The 22118-nt window shown below is 34.9% G+C and overlaps 1 protein-coding gene and 1 long non-coding RNA gene across 3 annotated transcripts in view; one reads left to right on the forward strand and one right to left on the reverse strand.

The window, feature by feature from the left end:
* Positions 1 to 22118, forward strand: part of LOC135831773 (uncharacterized) — a 334614-nt gene that overhangs the window by 32459 nt on the left and 280037 nt on the right. The window lies entirely within an intron of this gene.
* LOC135831765 (uncharacterized) overlaps positions 1 to 22118 on the reverse strand; it is a 45559-nt gene that overhangs the window by 11599 nt on the left and 11842 nt on the right. For both annotated transcript variants that reach the window (XM_065344501.1, XM_065344500.1), the window contains exons 5-7: positions 21534 to 22057; positions 21286 to 21462; positions 15910 to 16053 (exon numbers count right to left, since the gene is read on the reverse strand). In XM_065344501.1, the coding sequence (XP_065200573.1) occupies positions 15910 to 16053; positions 21286 to 21462; positions 21534 to 22057 (845 nt within the window). The remainder of the gene's footprint in view (positions 1 to 15909; positions 16054 to 21285; positions 21463 to 21533; positions 22058 to 22118) is intronic.

Below are 22118 nucleotides of genomic sequence, written 5' to 3' on the forward strand. Positions count from 1 at the left end.
TTGTATAGAAAATAATGATATTCCTATGGCGCTAATGCTATCAGCGCTACTATAGTGATAAATTATCCCAATGGAGGCTCCGACCCATGATATTATCACAGTGAACACACTTGTCTTTTCTATATCACTTTATATACACGAAAAAAAAACTAAATAAAATCACCATAATGCGAACGGAAACGTAAAACGGTAAAACTTAATCGAATAGAATCGCGGACATTCGAATAGAAAAATCTAAAAGTCACGATTGATGTTTGTTGACTTTACACATACATTGTATCTCGATAATACGACGAATTATGAGTTATTACAAACGAAATAATCGAATACAAATAATGACGCGAATTTTACATTATTTTCAACAGTTTTTGTAGTCAGGATAGATGATTTCAAAGTTGCAAAAACATCTTTACCAGATTTTTGATTTCCGAAGTTTCAAGTGCATAAGGAAGAATTTTGTTATTTTTGTTTGTAACATATTTTAAAACTCGGAGCACGCGATGCTGGTGTTACTCCACGATGTAATCGTGGCGCGGAACCGTGTTTGCGCGGGTGAGGCTCTCCTGCAGTAAAAATCTCGTGTTACAAACAAAAATCTTCTGTACGCGCTTGAAACTTTGAAAACCAAAAATCCGGTAAAGATGTTTAATTAAAAAAGTGTGTAGAATCCGAATATAACCTTGTTTTTTTTTTTTTGAAACATAATACTGATGTCGCCACAAACTTGTGAAATACGGAAAAAACCAGGGTTGTGCCGTAGAATACACCATGTAGAATACATGGGCATTCTACGCGTAAAATAGCGTGTGTAGAATAGCCTGAAAAAAATGTAGAATGCGTAGAATGCGTAGAATGCGTAGAATACGTAGAATACGTGTAGAATAAACGTGCAGATTATTTTTATTTTTTCGAAATACTTATATTTTTTTCATTTTTTGCATCATTTAATTCAATGCTGGTATGTAAAAAAATGAAATGGTACCTAATAGCAACTTAGTAGAAAATTAAAAAACAAATTTTCAGTTCTTACCTAAGTGTATTAATTTCTTTTCTCAAATTCTCAATCATAAATTAAAATCATAATTTATGTTATAATCAATTTATATAATTAAAAAGAAGAAAACCCAAATTCATATTTAAAATTTAATTTCCTGAACAAAAAAGTTGAACTTTCATTTTTCAAAAGTGCATTTTTGGTAAATGAACAATTTTTTTGGCTTTCAGATGGGTGATGTTGCTGCATTCTACGCATTCTACACGCATTCTACACATTCTACGCGCATTCTACACATTCTACGCATTTTACACATTCTACGCATTTTACGCATTCTACATCAAATTTTACGTATTCTACACCAAAATGTAGAATAGGCTATTCTACGCGTAGATGCCCAACCCTGGAAAAAACGGCCATTTTTGCAACTTTGATCATCTCTCCTGACCACAAAAACAACTCAAATTGAAAAATCCCACTCTGTTTTTTGTTTTAGGGTCTAAACTATCAATTAAGCCCATTTTCAACCTGAAAACAAAGAAGGTCAAAAATTGTTGCCTAGTGTAATTAGTAAATCAAGTTTTAAACTAAAAAAATGTAAGTAAGTTATCTACTAGCCCTTTCAACAACGAGACAAACTGACTGGATAAAATTTGAAGTGCTAAGTCAGGCTGTTTAGTGTTCTTTACATTTGTTTAATACAGCAGCAAAACTTTTCCAATATGTATCAGAACTCAAAATTTGCTGGAAATCGCACATGAAAGTATTCATGTCACAAATGGCAACAAACCATAAATTGCCTTTTTTCCCCCTTTATGACAACAAATAGCATTATACATCAAAATCAAGCCTTCGGAGACATCTGATATTCCAAGATGCAAATTAGGTAACTTCACCAGTAATCGGCATAAAGCAATCTTTAAAAACATGAGTTTCAAGTTAGGTGGTAAATATGGAGTGAATAACATGTGCTTGTAGATACCGCTCCACAGGGGTCACGTAACAAATTTTCAAATTTTATGTAAAAGGTTTCTATGGCTTATTGTGTTTGCCGATCGGCATCTTTTATAAATATAACACCTCAGGGGTTATAAAATTTTCTCTATTGTTCAATTTTGAGATATGTTTTTACAACTCCTGCAGGTGTTTCATTTAAGCCTGGTATAGACGATCCAATATATTTGACAAACTCGATCTGTCAAATCAAATTGAATTTAATCAAACATATTCGGTTGTGTGGACCCTCTGATGATGTCTTTCTCAAATTTTTAACGTTTTGTTGATCGGAGACACCATAGACACAACTCTGAAAATAATTCTGAAAATATAAATAATTTCTATTTTCAGAATTGGTGTCATCGATCAACAAAACGTTGAAAATTTGAAAAAAAAACTTAGATTATTAGAGCGTTTACATGATCTAATATATTTGACTTTCCATGCAACCAAATATATTTTATCAATTTGACAAACTTGGTTTGTCAAATATATTGGATCGTCTATACCAGGCTTTACACAAGTTCAGTACCTAGACAATGAAAGCAGGTGGTTACCCTTGCTAAACCAAATCCCACCAGTCATTTCTGATTTTGCAGTGCTCCCAAGAGGTTCTTGCAGTACTGTAGTGCTTTCAGAATAGCATAGTGTATTCTGAATCGACTAGTGTATTTGCTTTTTTTTTTCAAAGTCATGAAGTGCTTTTTTTAAAAAAAATTGCATAGTGTTTTTTTTTCAAAATCCAGTAGTGCTTTTTTATTTGAAATCATGTTGTGCTTTTTTTTTCGCGTAGTGCTTTTTTGAAATTGCCTGGTGCTTTTTTTTGAAATCACGTTGTGTTTTTTTTCAAAATTGCGTTGTGTTTTTTTTTTCAAAATCGTGTAGTGCTTTTTTTTGAAATCACTGTGACGACGATTTCGCCGTCAAAAACGAATGGAAAATACTCAGGAAAAAAATTTGTGGAAAAATTTCACCGTTAGGCGATGAAATGTAACTTCGTCGTCGTCTAACGGTGCATTGGTGGTAAACTTTGTCGATTCAGCAGAAATGCCGAATCGGCGGAGTTTACCCAAACCGGGAAGCTAACGGTAAATTGGCCGTTGGTCATGCCGAGGTTAGAAATCGCAAATGCGATCGTCCCAGTCGAATGAAATTCGTTCTAAAAGGCAGTCGAGTGATTTTTGATGTCTTGGGCTGGTCTGGCGATTCGTTAGGATATGTGTTGTACATTTTCATCAGTTTTTTTGTCCTAAGAATAAATGGTCGTTTTAGAGGCAAAAGTCTCTCGTTGTTAGTCTTTTACCGGCCAAAAGGCCGACTTTACATCACATAGTGCTTTTTTTCCAAATCACATAGTGCTTTTTTTTGAAATCGTGTAGTGCTTTTTTTTTGAAATCGCGTTGTGCTTTTTTTTTGAATTTGCGTAGTGTTTTTTTTCAAAATTGTGTAGTGCTTTTTTATTCGAAATCGGTGTTGTGCTGTTGTGCTTTTTTTTCGAGTAGTGCTTTTTTGAAATTGCCTGGTGCTTTTTTTCGAAATCGCATTGTGCTTTTTTGTGAAATCATGTTCTGCTTTTTTTTCGAGAGCACGTTGTGCTTTTTGGTCAATATCGCGTTGTGCTTTTTTTTCAAAATCTCACGTTGTGCTTTTTTTTGAAATTGGCGTTGTGCTTTTTTTTCAAGATTGCGTTGTGCTTTTATTTTACAAAATTGCGTAGTGTTTTTTTTTCAAAATCGCATTGTGCTTTTTTTTAAAATCTCGCGTTGAGCTTTTTTTTCAAACTTGTGTTGTGCTTTTTTTCAAAATCTCGCGTAGTGCATTTTGTTTCAAACTCCCGCGCTGTGCTTCTTTTTTCAAAATTGTGTTGTGCTTTTTTTCCGAAATTGCATAGTGTTTTTTTTTCAAAATCATGTTGTGCTTTTTTTTGAAGTCGTGATGTGCTTTTTTTTTGAAATCCCATTGTGCTTTTTTTTGAAATTGCGTTGAGCTTTTTTTTTGAAGTCCTGTTGTGCTTTACTTTTGAAATCTCGCGTTGGTCTTTTTTTCAAAATTGCATATTTTTTTTTTCAAAAATTGTTTTGTGCTTTTTTTCAAAATCTCACGTTGTGCTTTTTTTTGAATTCGCGTTGTGCCTTTTTTTTCAAGATTGTATTGTGCTTTTTTCCAAAATTGCGTGTTTTTTTTTTCAAAATCCTGTAGTGCTTTTTTTTGAAATTGCGTAGTGCTTTTTTTTGAAATCGCGTAGTGCTTTTTTTTGAAATCTCGTTGCGCCTTTTTTTCGAAATCGCATTGTGTTTTTTTCAAAATTGCATTATGCTTTTTTTTTGAAATCTCATAGTGCATTTTTTTTAAATCCCCTTGTGCTTTTTGTTTCAAAATCGCATTGTGCTTTTTTTTTAAATCTCGTGTTGTGCTTTTTTTTCAAAATTGTGTTCTGCTTTTTTTCAAAATCTCGCGTTGTGCATTTTGTTTCAAAATCTCGCGTTGTGCATTTTGTTTCAAAATCTCGCGTTGTGCTTCTTTTTTCAAAATTGTGTTGTGCTTTTTTTTCAAAATTGCCTAGTGTTTTTTTTCAAAATCGTGTAGTGTTTTTTTTCGAAATCGTGTTGTGCTTTTTTTTTAAAATCGCGTTGTGCTTTTTTTGAAATCACGTAGTGCTATTTTCGAAATCACGTTGTGCTTTTTTTCGAGAGCGCGTTGTGCTTTTTGGTCGATATCCCGTTGTGCTTTTTTTAAAAATCTCACGTTATGCTTTTTTTCGAAATCGTGTTGTGCTTTTTTTTCAATATTGCGTTGTGCTTTTTTTTCAAGTCGCATTGTGCAATATTTTTTCAAAATCGCGTTTTTTTCTCAAAGTTTTGCTTTTATTTTGAAATCTTGTTCTCCTTTTGAAATCCAAATCGCGTTGTTTTCGAAATTGTGTTGTGCTTTCTCTCAAAATCCTGTTCTGTTTTTTTTTTTGAAATCGCATTGTGCTTCTTTTTCAAAATTGTGTTGTGCTGTTTTTTCAGAATCCCGTTGTCTTTTTTTTTTGCCAAAATTGCATTACGTTTGTTTTCGAAATTGCGTTTTGCTTCTTTTCCGAGATTGCATTGTGTGCTTCTATTTGAAAATTGTGTTGTGCTTTTTCGAAATTCGGTGTGTGTGTGCTTTTTTTGTGGGTTGTCCTTTTTTCTCAAAATCGCGTCGTGCTTTTATTCGAAGTTGTGCTTTTTTTAAAATATCATTGTGCTTCTGTTTCAAAATCGCGTTGTGCCGTTTTTTCAAAATCGCGTTGTGCTTTCTTTTCAAAAATTGCATTGTTTTTTTTTTTTTGAAATTGCGTTGTGCTTGCCTAAGGAAATAGGCTACGCACACTGTTACAGCTGCGCTTGTCTAGTTTACTATAATTATTGTGATGAAATGTTTAATCTAATGAATGAAAATATCATTGGAGGCAGGAGCATGCAGAGAGTGGAAAGATTACCAGGCATTTTTCATTAAACTGACTGGAATAAAACCAGTGGGTTTTCAAGGGTGGGGGGGGGGGAAGGGGCTGACCAAAAATTCGCTGATCAGTAAAAAAAAGAATTTCAATTTTGTCAAATAAAATGACAAATAGCGAATACAAATTTCTAAAATGAAATGAGAGGTGAAATGACAAGTTTACCATTAATTGATAAAAAAAATACCTATTAAAAAATTGTTATTTTCCTTTTTGAATTTTTTAAAGTTTCAGAATGGAATTTTTTAGCTTAGGAAAGGAATAAAAAAAATAGCGGAGTGATGCGAGTGAAAAAACGTTCAAAGATTCAATAGGTGAAAATGAAAAACGATGTGTTTTCAGGTTCATTTTTTGGCTTCAAAATTTTGGAATTTAAATGTCAAGTTTTTAGAAATTTAAATTTTGAAAATGAAAACCAAACAAACCTGAACGAAGTGAAGCAAAACGTCATTTCAAGAAGTAACAAAAAGCAATGTTTTTTCAGGTGAAAAAATGTATCTTGTTTGTTTTAAATAAATTTGCGTAATGCAATTTTTTCCATGTTTACTTTGAAAAAAAAACACAAGAGCAAATGAAAGTTTGTATTTTAGGAAGTGAAAAACAACGTTTTTTTACTATTTATTTTCAAAAATCGAACATGTTAAATAAAAATTGTACTGAAAAAATCAACTTAAAAAATTGAAAATTGAAAAAAAAATGTTGGATACTGATGGGGTTCGAACCCAAGCCTACTGCGTGGCAAACTAAAGCTTAAATCATTCAGCCACTAGGCTGTTTAACATTTTATGGTGTTTCTACTGCATACAACGCCGCCAACACTTGGTGTACTTCAAAGTTAATGGTCATTTTGATATTGAGCATTTATGCACAATCAGGCGACGGGGTAGCGTTGCCACCCCACCCTCCCCCGCTTCCAAACGCGCATGGCACAAGGAGTTATATTCTGTAACTATTTAGTAATGGAATTTCGCGAGTTTCAAACACAATTTTCTCAAAAACTATGCGTTTATTCAAAAAAACTCAGGAATGCTTTTTTTCTTATTTTTCAAAGACCTTTCAGAATATATGTATAAGAATAATTTTTGTACGATGAAAATTCGCGAAGTTTCAAGTACCCAGTTTTTTGTCATTTTGGCGAAATTGTTGTTCAAGTCTCACTCAAAGTTAGAAGGATTGGCCGAACCAATTTTGATGAAATTTGGAATACAGCTTTGATTTGTTATCCATTACTGACTTATGGTATAAAATTGTGAATTTTTTGAAAATTCACCCCGCACCCTCCCTTTTTGGGCCCCAAAAATTCTCAAAATTGACTCAAAATATCAAAAGGCACTTCTCCATTACAAGCTTGATGTTCATGCAAAAATTGAGCTTTGTAGCCTGTGGTAATCGTACACGAATTTAAATTCACATACTCACATTTAAAACTCACTTTAATTATATGAAATTAAACAGAATACATATTTACAATGTGCATAAAATACGTTCTAAAGATAACGATAAAATTACGTATATTTGGCTTTCTGAAGGGGGGATATTTACCACAACCCTCCTTTAATTTTGAAAATTCTCAAGCCATTTTGGGGGTTTTGAAACTCGCGATGACCTGCGAAGTAAAGGTTCTTCCGGCGGATCATTAGCTTGATCGGAGACAGGTTCTGACACAGGAACATTATCTGGAACCGGAGTTGTAGGAGTTGCAGGCATTGCACGAGTATATTTTTCGACTTGATTTTCATGACGTTGAATATTTTTCGTAGGCGTTGCAATATTAACAACCGGACCATTTATCGCTTCGATTACGCCTATTTCATCTTCGAATTTACTTTGAAACTTATTTTTGGTAAACGGACGTTCGATTAAAACTTCATCACCAACTTGAAGTTTCTGATTGAGCGGAAGAGGTTTTCCACTCGCCATAATCGATTTACTTTTATTCAGCCGATCTTTCTCGCAAACCTCCGCTTCCTCAACGAATGGCCGAAGGGTAGGTAGCTTATCTTGAATTCGACGATTGAATAAAAGCTCAGCAGGACTTTTCCCCAAAGTTGAGTGGGGTGTTGAACGATACATAAGTAAGTATTTATTTAGCTCAGACTGAATATCCTTTTTCTCCAACACTGCAATTTTAATGATCTTTTGCAAGGACCGATTCTGGCGTTCAATTTCACCATTAGCTCTTGCCCAATACGGACACGAAGTGTAATGAGCAATGCCTAACGAACGTAAATATTCCTCAAATTTATTTCGAAATTGAGGTCCGTTATCGGAGGTTATAGTTGAAGGTATTCCGTGTCTAGCAAATAATTCGTCGAGAAAAACAGTAGTATCTTCGACAGTGGTACTCTTCATAATTTTCACTTCGACATACCTGGAGAAATAATCAACAACTGCGCATAACTCTTTGCCATCCGGCAAACTTTTGAAATCAATCGCGAGCTGCTGCCAGGGGCCATCAGGAAAATCACGACGCGAAATTTGATCAGTAACAATCTGTTTGCCAACTTTTTGACATGTATCGCACGTTTTGACACACGTTTCAGCATGTTTATCAATGTTCGGCCACCATACCTTCGATCGTAGCCTGTCTTTGATTTTATTGATACCAGGGTGCCCTTCGTGAGCATTTTGTAACACTCGATCGCGTAATTCCGCTGGTACAATTATTCGAACACCACGAAGAAGAACACCTTCGACGACACACAATTCTGAAGCTATTGCGGAGAAGGGTTTTAATTTAATTTCTTGATTTGAAATTAAACTATCGCATATTTTCGATAATTCAGGGTCGTTTTCAGTCGCTTTCCGAATTTCACGTAGAGTAACAGCTTTTGGAGCCAACTGGGTTACGAAATTGATAAGATTTTTTTTGTACATATCGTTGATAGTGTGCGTAGCTGTGGATGTTTGAAGTAAACGAGAAAGAGGATCAGCTATGTTGTTTTTTCCAGGAGCATATCGAATAACATACTTGAATCCCTGCATCCGTAGCACCCATCTCTCTATACGAGCGCATGGTTTTGACCTTGTACCAAAAATCGTCTGTAAGGGTTTGTGATCTGTCACTAACTCGAATGTTCGTCCAAGTAGGTATATTTTTAATCGTTCAACGGCAAAAACAAGGGCTAACGCCTCTTTCTCCGTCTGCGAATACCGACGCTCGACTGCTGATAACGATCTACTTATGTAACAGATAACACGTACCTCGTCACCTTTTCGTTGTAAAAGTACTGCTCCTAGACCCACCGGACTCGCATCTGCCATTACGATGGATGTTAACGTAGGATCGAACAAGCTGAGGTGAGTTTCATCACTGAGAAGTGACTGAATATGAACGAACGCTTGTTCATCAGCTGCGTCCCATTTGAATGGCGATTCACGAGCAGTACGTTGTAACAGGTCAAGTTCAGTTGATAAATGTGGGATAAATTTACCAACATACGAAACTAACCCAATAAAACTTCGTAGTTCTTCAGGTGTTTCTGGAGATCGAAATTCTTTAATGGAAGCAACTTTATCAAAACCAGGTTGGATTACACCAGGTTTGATAATATGACCCAGGAACGTAACTTCATTCATACGAAACTGACATTTCTTCGGATTTATTGTCAGTCCATGTTCTTCTAAACGATGAAGTAGATTTCAAAGATTTAAGTCATGCTCCTCTTGCGTTTTACCGAATACGAAAATATCATCGATAAAGTTGAATACACCAATTAGGCCGCTTAAAACACCTTCGAGAATTCGTTGAAACATCTCTGGAGCGCAGGTGAGACCGAACATAAGTCGTTTATATCGAAATAAACCCAGGTGCGTGATGAACGTAGTAATTTCTCGCGATTCTTCGTCTAATTCTGCTTGATGATAAGCTCTGATAAGATCGACCTTGCTGAATACCGTAGCCTCAGCTAACAACGGAGCTAAATCATCCATCACAGGGAGGGGAAATTTCTCGTCTAGAACCGCTTCGTTTGCTCGTCTCATATCAACGCATAATCGAATGTCGTCTTCACCGTCAGCTACTGGAACAATCGGCGAAACCCAACGTGAGGGCCCTTCAACTCGTTCGATAACATCAGCTTCTAGTAATTCGTTGATTTGCTTCTCAACTTTAGCTCGAAGTGCGTAGGGAATGCGTCGAAAAGGTTGAATTACAGGTGGAACAGACTCGTCAATCGGAATATGAAGTTGAAAATTTTTCAGCTTACCCAATGGTTTCATTAGGTTCGGAATAGCGCGAATTCGGGTATCTTTACATGCATTCAAACCAACACGAAGTACTTGTAGGGCTTTGGCATCTTGACGACCCAATAACGATTGAATATCTTCTTCAACGACAACTATTTCAGATATAACGGTCTGATCGTTGCATTGAATTTCAGCTTGAACAGTAAACGCAACAGTGTACTGTTTTTCACCCGTAGCATCGAAGAAATTTATCTCAGGATTACGTACGAAACCTTGAAACTGATCGCCATTTCGTTTCAATTTCCGCCACTGTTTCCTTGATAACATTGTATACAAAGCACCGGAGTCAACGAACATTTTAGTACCAATATTACCGATGCGACATGGTACCCATTCTTCGATCTCGTCTGCTGAATCATTTCGAACACAGAATATATCTTCGTGAGTAACTTTCTTCACTGACTCCTTTCTCTGCTCATTTTTATCACGCGAACTCGAATTAGATTGGCCAGCTGCGGATGAATGACAAACCTTACTGTAGTGACCGTTTTTCTTACATTTTCCGCATACAGCTTTCAGTGCAGGGCACTTAGGATCTTTCGCTCGATGACCGGAATGACCACAGCAAAAACACCGATCAGTATTTTCGCGATCAGGACTCGAAGCTCGTTTGGAAGGTTCCCTTTGAAACTTTTTCCCTTTAGAATTTCGTTTCTTGTCAGGAATTCGGCATACGTTGCTCGTATTCGCGCTAACTTGCGTGGAATTTGACTCACCACTAGCCATCGCAGAAGATTGAGAAGTAACAGTTTCAAGCGTTCGAGCTACACGTTCAAAATCGGCCAACGTTGCGTCTTCCTTTTGTTTCATGAGCTCGGTACGTACTTCAGCTGAACTGCAACCGTTTATTAACTGACCTTGGACAGCCTCGTCTACAAACGTACTCGCAAAGCTGCATAACTTAGCTTGATTTCGGAGCCGGGTGATAAAAGCCGTTAACGTTTCACCCTTTCCTTGTTTTAAAGTTGATAACACATGACGTTCATACCATTTATTGCTTTTCGGTTCTATCTGGGAGTCCAACTGAGAGAGCGTAAAGTTGTACTCGTCAGAGTCAGCAGGAATAGGAGTATCTTTCGGGAACGAATAATAGATGTCTTGGATTTCTGGTCCACCGAGTAAGAGAAGTTCCGCCTGTTTTCTTTTTGCATTAGATATATTCTTAGCAGTAAAATAAAACTCCAGCTTATCTTTCCATCTTGACCATTCATCGGCATTCGACATCTGCCGAACCGAAAAAGGTAAAATTAACCTCGGATCGGACATCCTCAGTTCACCTCGTCGCCATTTGTGGTAATCGTACACGAATTTAAATTCACATACTCACATTTAAAACTCACTTTAATTATACGAAATTAAACAGAATACATATTTACAATGTGCATAAAATACGTTCTAAAGATAACGATAAAATTACGTATATTTGGCTTTCTGAAGGGGGGATATTTACCACATAGCCCAATTACATCAAGCTTGAGTGGAGTCTAATGATGCTGAAAAATGGCAAATTTTGAAAAAATGAGGAGTATATTTTATCAAAAGTACAACCAAACAAAAGCTGGGATCGATGTATGTATATCAAAAGGCACATCTACAATGTTCAAAGTATATTTGAACAAAATTTCAGCATGAATTGTGCCCTATTCAAAGCTGTAGCTTTGTCCAAAGAAACAGTTGATTTATAATACTAATTTTCGACATTTTTCATTCATTAGACAAAGCTACAGCTTCGAATACTGCATGAATTACATCTGAAACTTTGTTCCAATATAATTTGAACATCGTAGAAGTGACTTTTAATACTTTCAAATTGATGTGAGCTTTCATTTATGTGCAATAATTACTGCACATAAACGTTCAATATCGAAATGACCCTTAAATTAGAAGCACAATGAAATTTTAAAAAGTAATAGAAAATCTGCAGTTTCCATTTCTAGGGTTTTTTTATCTCAAACTAAACACTTGATTTCAGGGATGAAAATGGGAAAAAATTTAAATTTTTTTAATCTGGCGAATGAAGCATCAAACTTGTTTTTTTACTCAAAATAATATTTTTTTGACCTCCTAATTTCCAACGAACCCAACTCATCTAAACTCATATTTTTTCCAGTCCTCAAAATCCATTTTAGAAATGATTTAATTTAGGTTCCTTTTCACACTGTTAAGACGCATCACCTCTTTCATTTCAAATAGGGCGCCATCTAACACTCGTGTAAGGTACTTTAAAAAAATCAAATAGGTACCTACGAGCTAATTTGCATATTTTTGTCATTAGTCTCATATAGGTGAGAAAATCATCTTGAATCGCAAATATCATCGACCTTGTAAATAATATCGTCGTCTCCTCTAATAGACCAACTGTGTATATGGAATACAACGTAACGAAATGGCACCAACATCTCACCACTACTAACACAAAGTTTTACACAAAGACTAATGTACTGGCTTTGGGAATGGAAGTGCGCATGGGTGACTTGTGAAGAAGAGGTTTGTCGTTGTAGTTGATGTTGTTGTGTAGGTTATCTTCCCCTCACTCCGAGCGGGTAACCTAGGGTAACCGGCGCATGACCATTTCCATTCCCAAAGCCAGTACATTACACTTTGTGTTAGTAGTGGTGAGATGTTGGTGCCATTTCATTACCATTGCACAGTTGGTCTATTAAGAAGTGAACATAAAGCGAACTGAATAAGCTGCAAGGTCGATGGCTCGGGATTAACCTATGAAGCTGAAATTTGGGATTTAATGAATGTTTTCTGCATGAACACTCGTTATAAGCGGAAGAAAAAACAATAAAACGAACCAAATTTCCAGAATTTTAGCTCGTACTAGATCCGGATTCCTCATTATAAATGAGCTCGTTCTAACAGGTACCATATTGTACATGTTGAGATGGCGTTGTGCTTGGGACCGAGCATTTTGCTCATTGTATCAGAAATCTTGTACTAACCGATCTCTTTATAAGCAATTTCCACTGTAATTTCTTTCTTGATAGGCCTTCAAACATGATATCTCAACTTTTTCACATTTTCTAATTTTTAACACTTCTCCAAAAAATTATCCATTTTTTTGAAGTAGATTGGAAGGGAACATTAAATTTGTCAAGTTTTTATTGAATATGATGGAAAACAATTCAGCCAGTGATCAGCACACCAGTGATCCGCACTTTTCAATAGTTATTTAGATTGTCATAAACTAAATAAATGCTATACCGATAATTTGTAAACAAGTTCATCTCTTCAAAATGATTTGCAATCAAATTAAACATTGATTAATTAATTTCAAATGGTATTATTTAATTACCCTATTGACAAAATTATGCATAAAAACAGGCCTGTATGTAGATGCGTAGTGCGTACCCATGCATGAATTTGGACTTTTTTCAAAAAAAAACATGTGGTTCAGCCTGCGAATAGCATGCGTAAAAGTAATGTTAAAGTATGTAAAAAGAAAGAAAAATTAAACATAGTTGTTGCCCTGGGTGGTGATTGTAGGTACCAGGAACCCGTAGTTTCTATTTTTCTGTGTTGCCTAACCCACTCCACTCAGCCCCTTTGCTGCTTGCAAAGAGTGGAGTTATTTCCGCATAAATGTTTGTACATTGTGAACTTATTAAATTTTTCTCCATAGTCCAAAAAATGCAAACATTTATGCGGAACACTCTTTGCAAGCAGTGAAGTGGTTGAGTGGGTTAGGTAACGCAGTAAAATAGAAACTGCGGGTCCCACGTTCGATCCCCACCCAGGGCAAAACTTTTTTTCAATTTTTCTTTCATTTCACATGCTTTAACATTACTTTTACACATGATATTCGCAGGCTGAATCACCTGCTTTTTTTGAAAAAATTCCAAATTCACACATTGCTTGTGCTATGCATAAAAGCATGCGTTTTAGCATGCTACTGCATAATTTTTGTTGATACTTAAGGTATCCACAAAAAATTGAGATAATTTGCCAAAAATTGGCACTATGCAGATTACTGGAGCAACACCTCATTTAGGGTACCAATAATTGGCATTTCATTTTTATTAATTTTAAAGGATTTACTATTTACTTAATATTGAAAATTTCAAGATCAATAATCAAAATAAATAGATAAAGTCCTATCAATTAACATGTACCTACAACTTGGCTTTTCCATAAAAATATCAATTTACTTGCCTTTCTAAGTGTTTGAAGTTCCATGGAATGGGAGGCATAATGCTGAATGTGAAAAAACATGCATTCATCACATACCAATTAGAATAGTTAATTTTTGAGATTTACAAGTTTGCATGGGTATTTTAAATTGATTTATTGGACCAAAGGAAGGTTCCATTTTTGCTTTCAATAACTATCACAGCTCTAGTAATAACCATATGGATTTTATATTTACAATATTCTAAGTAGCCGATTACTGGGTACAGAGATGGCAACTGTGGATTACTGGTGAAGTTACCTTATTGATAACAAGCATTTTTGAAACTACAAAAAAGACATGCTAAAATAAAACTAATATAGGTAAACCTGGGTGAGATGACGCACCATTCTTAGAATCGTCATAAATTTGGCAAAAATGACTCAAAAAATTTGATACTTTGTGAAAAGTACTACGTACAGGTTCTGTGCCTGTGGCCATGAACAATTTTTTTTTTGGTCAATAATTTTTCAATTTTTTTGAAAAATGAAATTTTTTTTTTTGGCCATCTCTCCCGTGTGTATGGGAGAGCTGGCTTATGGAACTTTGCATGTAAATAATTGAAAACGTATTGAAAATTTTTTTTTGAAATTTGAGACGAGCAGAAGTCACAAAAGTAGTCTTCCGTATTATCTAACCATTTAGCAGTGATGCTGTGACAAAGAATTTCAAACTTCCCTTTATATAATAACAACTTACGAGTACGAGTAGATAGGTTCAACTTCAAAGGTATCTAAGGTAACTGTCCTACCTACTCACAAGTTATAGCACCTTTACACGCTTTCCCCTGATAAGGGCGGGGTGTACAATTCTTTTTCGGAGAACTTTTTGGGGGATAATAAGTTACCAAACAGCGACGAACGGCAACAAAAACTATTCCCTCCCTACGCGCGCGCGCGTGTATGCAGTATGACACAAAAGTAGTGTTCCGTGGCTTTTATTTCTAAGTGGAAAGAGCTAGAGAGATAAACGAAGCGGCGTTGAGTAGGAAAAAATAAGGGCATACAAAAGTGCCCTTTAAATTTTCAGGCCCATACCTACTCAGGGTGTTCACAAATTGAAAACCCGGTTTGGTCAAAAAATTCAAACTGGTTTTTATTGTCGCAATGTATTCTGCACGCCAAGGCGACAAAAACGTGATATGAATTTTTTGAAACCGGTTCATTAATTTGCAACCAGTTACCAAAAATACCCCAAAAATTGAAGATAGAGAAAAAAGCTTGAAACAAAAATTGTAGGATTTGAAAAATTACACAATTCTGGCATATCACATTTTGAAAGCAGTTCATTGGTTCGCATTTAGCAACTAGTTGTCAAAAATTACCTAAGTAAAAATTAGAGATAATTGAAACAAAAGTTGGAATGTGTGAAAAATTGAACCATTTTCACTAATCAAATTTTGAAACCAACCAGTTCATTAAATTGCAACCAGTTATCAAAAATTACCCAAAAATTGGAGATAGAAAAAAAATTGGAGAATGTGAAAAATTGAACCATTTTCGCTAATCAAATTTTGAATTTGAAACCAGTTTATTGATTGGCAACCAGTTATGGAAAATTACCCAAAAATTGGTGATGGAGAAAAAAAGCTTGAAACAAAGTCTTTTCTGGCTCCCTGGGTTAAGATCCCCCTTCTGACACTTTTAGAAACTGCTTTAGGACCCAAAAACGCTTCCACTAAATTCCTCTGCGTTTTCAGTTTAAATTTTACTCACTTAGTTTCAATGAAACTTATTGGGCCCTGTGTTGTTTTTCTGCCTGTCCCCTTTCAGGTTCCGGGCGCTGCAGTAATTGATTTAGTTTGATTACACCATTCATTTAGAAGAATTATTTATTATTATTTGACTCACCAGAAGAAATTTGTTTGATCCAGAGAATTCGTTTAGTTCTTACCAGGTAAATACTCAAATATTATGCTCATAATTATTGAGAATCAAAATTCACTTACTTAACTCTGCTTAAATTTACCACATCTAATACATTAAATAGATAATAAATAAGTAATAATTTAACCTGTATTTCAAGCCTCGCTGCAATCATATCACCGCTGAAAGTTAGAATATCTTGATTCAATGTCTCAACATTCAATCCCGCGGACAGTGTTTGCTTAATGTTTCCTTCCCACAAACATCTAACGCTTCTAATCACGTCCCACACCTGAAAACCAGAGTTAAGGATTGATTATCTAGGCACCCACACTACTTATTTTCTGAGAATCAAACCAAAATGAAATCCGCGTCTATTTCGCATCAAAAGTTCATTTCCTCGTCAGCAATTTTCTGAGGTACAGGGGTGAATGTTTTTTTTACGTTTCCCCCATTCCTCCTACAAATATTGAAGGAATGCTTTCGCCGTCGGGGAAATTGTGTTTTTTATGGGGATGGAGGGAGACAAGAGTGTGTTATTCGTTCGTGCTTCCTTTGTACGCTTTCTTGCACGTGTGGTTACAATTTGACAGCGTTTTTAACTGAATATAATCATGTCCAAGTTACAACATGTGGTAACTTTTCTATCCTATAAAGCGGCAAGAAAAAAATACCTACGCGAAAAATATGAACCCTCAAAAAAGTACCTAACAGTAAAAAAAGGGGTTTTTTAAAAAGAACGCGTTAGAGAGGCATGTCCCCATTCAAACAGAAAAAACTTTCAAAAAATCTCTGCAATTGAAAAAAAAATCCAAAATGAAAAAAAGAGACCAAAAACAAAAAATTACTGATATCTATTTGCAGGGAGTTGGAGAATGGTTGGTTGGTACCTACCTACCTACCTACCTTGAGTATTGCATCAAATTTTCATTGCAAAATGAACAAAAATTTCCCAACTTCCGCTCACTTCTTCACACAAGTGGTACATTTCAATTTCCAATATTCATGAAGTATCAATGGTCAAATTTGTTTAGTCTTTATTAGAGAGTGAGTGGAAGTTGGGAAATTTTTGTTCATTTTGCAATGAAAATTTGAAGCAATACTCAAGGTAGGTAGGTAGGTACCAACCAACCATTCTCCAACTCCCTGCAAAGTAGATATCAGTAATTTTATGTTTTTGGTCTCTTTTTTTCATTTTGGATATTTTTTTTCAATTGCAGAGATTTTTTGAAAGTTTTTCTTTTGTTTGAATGGGGACGTGCCTCTCTAACGCGTTCTTTTTCAAAACCTCTTTTTTTACCGTTAGGTACTTTTTTGGGGGATATCATCAATTTTTTCTGAAGGATGTCGAAATTTTGATTTTTTTTTCATTTCATAAATGACTCCAGAATTGCTCAAAATGGTTCAAAACCATTTCCAATCGCTTCGAATTGTCTGAAATGAGTTACATACAAAATTTCAGCTTTCTAGGTTAACTTGTTAAAATTTTGATTTTTTAAATCTTAGATTTTTGAAAATTCAACAAAAATTGAAAGAAGAAATTTTGGTTGGTGTTATAATTTCGAGTTTCCATTTCGATCTAGCTGTGTTGATCTGGATACCAGTTGGAATACTTCTTGTAAAACCATAATCTTTTTAAGAAAAATGACTCGAAAAAAAAATTTGTACCTACAAAAAAATGACGCGAAAAAAAATGTTGTAAAATGGTGCTGGCGGGATTCGAACCCAGGACCTACTGCATGACAAGCGGAGGCTTAAGCCATGCAGCCGCTAGGACTGCGATGCAACTCGCGCGTTTGAACTCCTTATAAATACCCCAGAATGCAACCCTATGGTATGTTTTAAATCTAACCACCATTTAGTTTAGATCTACATAATACTATAAGTTGGCGCTTGTTTGAGTTACTTAAACAAAGCCACAAACTTTTAAACAGAATCATTTAGAATGAGATTTGGCATACATATTATTAAAACAATAAGGAAATGCCTTTTGTATATTTTAGCTCAGTTGCAACAATACTTTCTGAATAATGAGTAAGTACCTATTTGAAATTTTCAAATTGAGAAAAAAAGTGGTTAGAATTCGTTTATCCAAAAATCCCTTTGTAGTGAGCTAATGACCATCCTACAAAATTTCATTGAATTTGACCCAGCAGTTTCCAGTTTTTCTGAAAAGTGTGATGAAGGAAGTGAAGAAAAACTAGACAGCTAAGCTTCAGCAAAGTGTGCGTAGCTAGCTGCCTTTTCTACAGCTATAACCGCTATTACATATCTAGGTAGTGCATAAGTGACTCAACCATGTCACAGTGATGAGAAATAATAATATTTTCGAAACTCTCATTGCTTCAAAATAATAATTGTTTTTCAGTGTTTTCATATCTTCCAAATTACAATACCTACTTCAGAATAATTTCTAAGCTTGCATTGTTTCTAAATTAAGAAATTTCTAGTTGTTTTTCATAGTTTGCATTGTTTTAAAATTTACAAAATTTCAAATCAATTTCCCGAATTCCCCATTGCTACAATTTCATTAAGTTTTCAATAAATTTTCAGAATTTTGCATTGCTGCTGAGTTAGGAAACTTCCAATCAATTTTTAGAATTCACATTGCCTCTAAACGACCAAATTTTGAATAATTTTTCAGAATTCTTATTGTCTTCAAATTACAAAATTTCAAATTCAATTTTCAAGTTCATATTGTCCACAAATTGCAAAACGTTTACTCAATTTTTGGAATTCACATTGCCTCTAATTTTTCAAAATTCTCATTATCTTCATAAATATTACATACTACATATTTCATATAATTTTCAAGTTCACATTATCTACAACTTAGGTACAGAACTTTTGATCAATTTTTGGAATTTTCAGTGTCTCTAAATGACAAATTTTCATATTATTTTTTCAGAATTTTCATTGTCTTCAAATTTATAAAATTTCCAACCAATTTTCAGAATTTGCCATTGATTCTAAATTATTAAATCTTATAAAATACTGTGAAAACCCCTAATTTCGGACACTTTTTCACGTTTTTCGTAAAAGGCTTTAAAACGAGCGATTCAACTTGGTGTTTGTCTTCACATTCTCATAGAATGTCACTGTGTGAACAGTTTTTGAGCATCAATTTATAAATTTTACGTGATTTTGCTTGTTTAATTTGAATTCGAAAAGTGTCCGAAATTAGGTCCAAGGTATCCTAATTTCGGACACTTTTTCTTTAACGTGCGAACCAGAAAATTTTAGTTGAAAAAGAAATTATTTACCCCTGAAAAACGACTACAATCAAAAACAGCTCGAATCATGATGTGAAATGTAGAAAAAAAAAGATTTTTCAAGGAAATGTTCAGCACTCTCATTATACGCTTTCTTGTTAGAAAAATAAGTTAGTAACATTGAACAATTTCTTATCAAACTCCTTGTTGATGATTTTACGGCTCAGACTTTTACTTTTCAGTATGGTTTTTAGGAAAATGAGTGAAATAATAGTGCAATTCTTCATCAAAACTGAAAACACTTGAATAAAATACCGTTGAACTCGAAAAATACACATTTGCAAGTGCGTCAGTGTTACCCTTCCAAACTCAGTAATGCGTGAACCAAAGTGTCCGAAATAATGATCCGTTTCGCGACTTTTTCAGTTTTTAGGATTTAAATAATAGAAACAAAACGTGAAATTTGAGGAATGAATTTTATTTTTCATTACCAGTGACTTCTTGATATTTTAGAGCGATTTTCATGGTTATGAAAGCATTTGGATAGACGCTGTGAATAACTTTTTCCTCACTCTTTATATGAAGCACTTTGTAAAGTCCATTTTGATGACTAAAGAAATAGTATAAAATGAAAATTCTTACATCAGGGAGATTGTCCGTGATCTAAACTAATAGAAGAAGTGTTCACTTTTACTTGTACCCTTATAGTTCTTATCAATAAAATAGCAAAAACATCAAGTGTCCGAAATTACGTACCCTGTCCGAAATTCACTCAGTCACCTTAAGATAATTTTTACTATACTTACCGGATTATAGGTAGTAAAAAGTATTTGAATAAATGGAATGAAAATTCATTTAGCAAATGAAATCATCATATTTCATAACTTGATTTTTATAAATTGAAATGAGGGGGTTACATGGTTCAAAATTCATTTTTTTTGCACCAACACCATTGTACTCACTCCAAAGCATTTACCTATCCAATATTTCCAATGAAAAATCCGTCACCTATACCTACCTACCTCATGGGGATTCGAACCTGGGTCCCTACAATATTCCTATTCCTACCTAAATGTCCTAACCACTCGGCCAAGAGTTCACATGGTGGGTTAGGGCATTAAAAGAATATATGTATGTTTGGTAAACGCCCCACCAAACCACTCCCACTTGAAATACACAGCGGGCAGACTGGGAGTATAGCAGGGTACATGAAACACACAGCTGGTGGTGTTGGTGTAGGACAGGGGTATAGCAGGGTACAATGAGCGGCAGGTGTTTTGCAAGACCCCTTTTCCCTTTTTTAGGATTTAATGCATTAAAATAATGAACTAAAATTGCAATTACTCAGCAATTACCCATCCGAATTGAATAAAAATTAATCTGTTCCCTCCGCCTGAATGATTCTCAATTGGTGTCCAATAGGTACAAAAAACAGTTGGATAGCTTAAGAGAACATTCAGTTCCAATAAAATTTCATTTTTCAAAGCGAAACCAATAGTGTGCTACGCACACTAAAAATTGTGTAAAAACGGCATTTTTGAAGTTCTCCTGCACTTTTGTTACTAATTGTACAACTTTTGAATTTTGATATGTTGATAAGCTCGTCAAGATCTTCAAAATGACATATTAATCTTTGAAATTGGTGCAATCGTTTTTGAGATCGAATGGTACAAATTTTTGTGTTTGTTGGTCTCAGAAGAGTAGGCGTTTGCGGTAGCGGTGACGTTCTTTTTCCCAACCCCCTCGCCCTGCTACCGCCCGGCCTGATTAAAACTATCTGAAAAATCGGGAAAAGGTCCTGAGGCCGAGCTATGGCACCCAGAGGGCTAATTTTTTTTTCAATCGACAGCTTAATGACGCGACATCTCCAGAATACCAATAGGAAGAATACACAGGAACAAAAATTTTGAAACGAAAGGCCTCGCATTTTTAAATTGAAATGGGCTGTTTTTGCCGTTTTGCGCACAAAAGAGCTTAAATGAAATAGGCACATACGATTGACACCACTTTCATCCCTCCACCTCAAAATGTTGACAGGGAAGTAGTTCTTTCAATGTTAGTAAAAACGCTGGACTAACTTTTCATTTAAGACATGACTTAGGTAGGTACATGCATGACAATTTTTTGAATGACCCATAAAAAATTATTCTTTTATATGTACCGGGCAATCTAAAATTTCAATAATACTTGGCGTTGATAGCAGCAATAATTCTCCTTCTGATCTTTTGAATATCTTTCAGCTAATTAATACCCACGGTTTGTTTTAAAATAGGTACCGTACCTACCAGTTTAATTATGAATAATGTATTAACCTCTTGTATTCCAGGTTCGTTTTGTAGAACTAACACATTCTCCAAAAATGCTTGCTTTCCTTTATAAAATTCGTCCACAAACTGAGTACCGCAAGAGTTCAACTGTACAATAAAAGAATATTTTCTCTGACCAGAATTCTTTGTGACGTAATGGCAGTTTGGATCGTTGTAATATCCCTGTATGGAAAAGAAAACGTTTATATAAATCCCACTGGGGCATCTTGGGAAAAACTACTCCAAATTCATACTTTTGAATAAATGATTCCATTAAAAATGTCGTTAAATTCTAAATTGATAACCATTTTATCTTTAGAGCATTGCACGTCCACAGAATGTACATGAGGCGGATGATTAACCATTGACAGCTCGAGTTCGTTAGAGGAATAATTGTCTTCCTGTTTCAAAAATGAATCATTCAATACAGACGCAACAGTTGTTAATTCATCCACTATTGATCCGGTATATGTGGGATAGTTGTTGATTACATTATTAACTGCAGTAACATCAGTATTATTTTCTGGAGACGAATAAGAAAATTGAGGATCAGAAGTATTCAACAAATTATTAGGGGACTCTGAGGTGACTGTGGTTTGGAACTGATTTTGATTTTGGTTGTAAGGATAAAATGAAGGTGTCGGATGTGTTTCATAGATCGGATAACCATCATTGGAATTTTCATAATATGATTTTGTTAATGTAAATGGCTGCGGTTTCAGCGTGTAATTGGGATTTTTATTATAATCTTTCAACGTATTTGAATCTTCCTCCCGAGCTGCAATAGAAAGCAAAACAATTTTTCATTCTATGTAGTATAGGGTACCTATTATGTAGGA

This window comes from Planococcus citri, chromosome 1, assembly GCF_950023065.1.
Source record: "Planococcus citri chromosome 1, ihPlaCitr1.1, whole genome shotgun sequence".
Lineage (NCBI taxonomy): Eukaryota > Metazoa > Arthropoda > Insecta > Hemiptera > Pseudococcidae > Planococcus > Planococcus citri.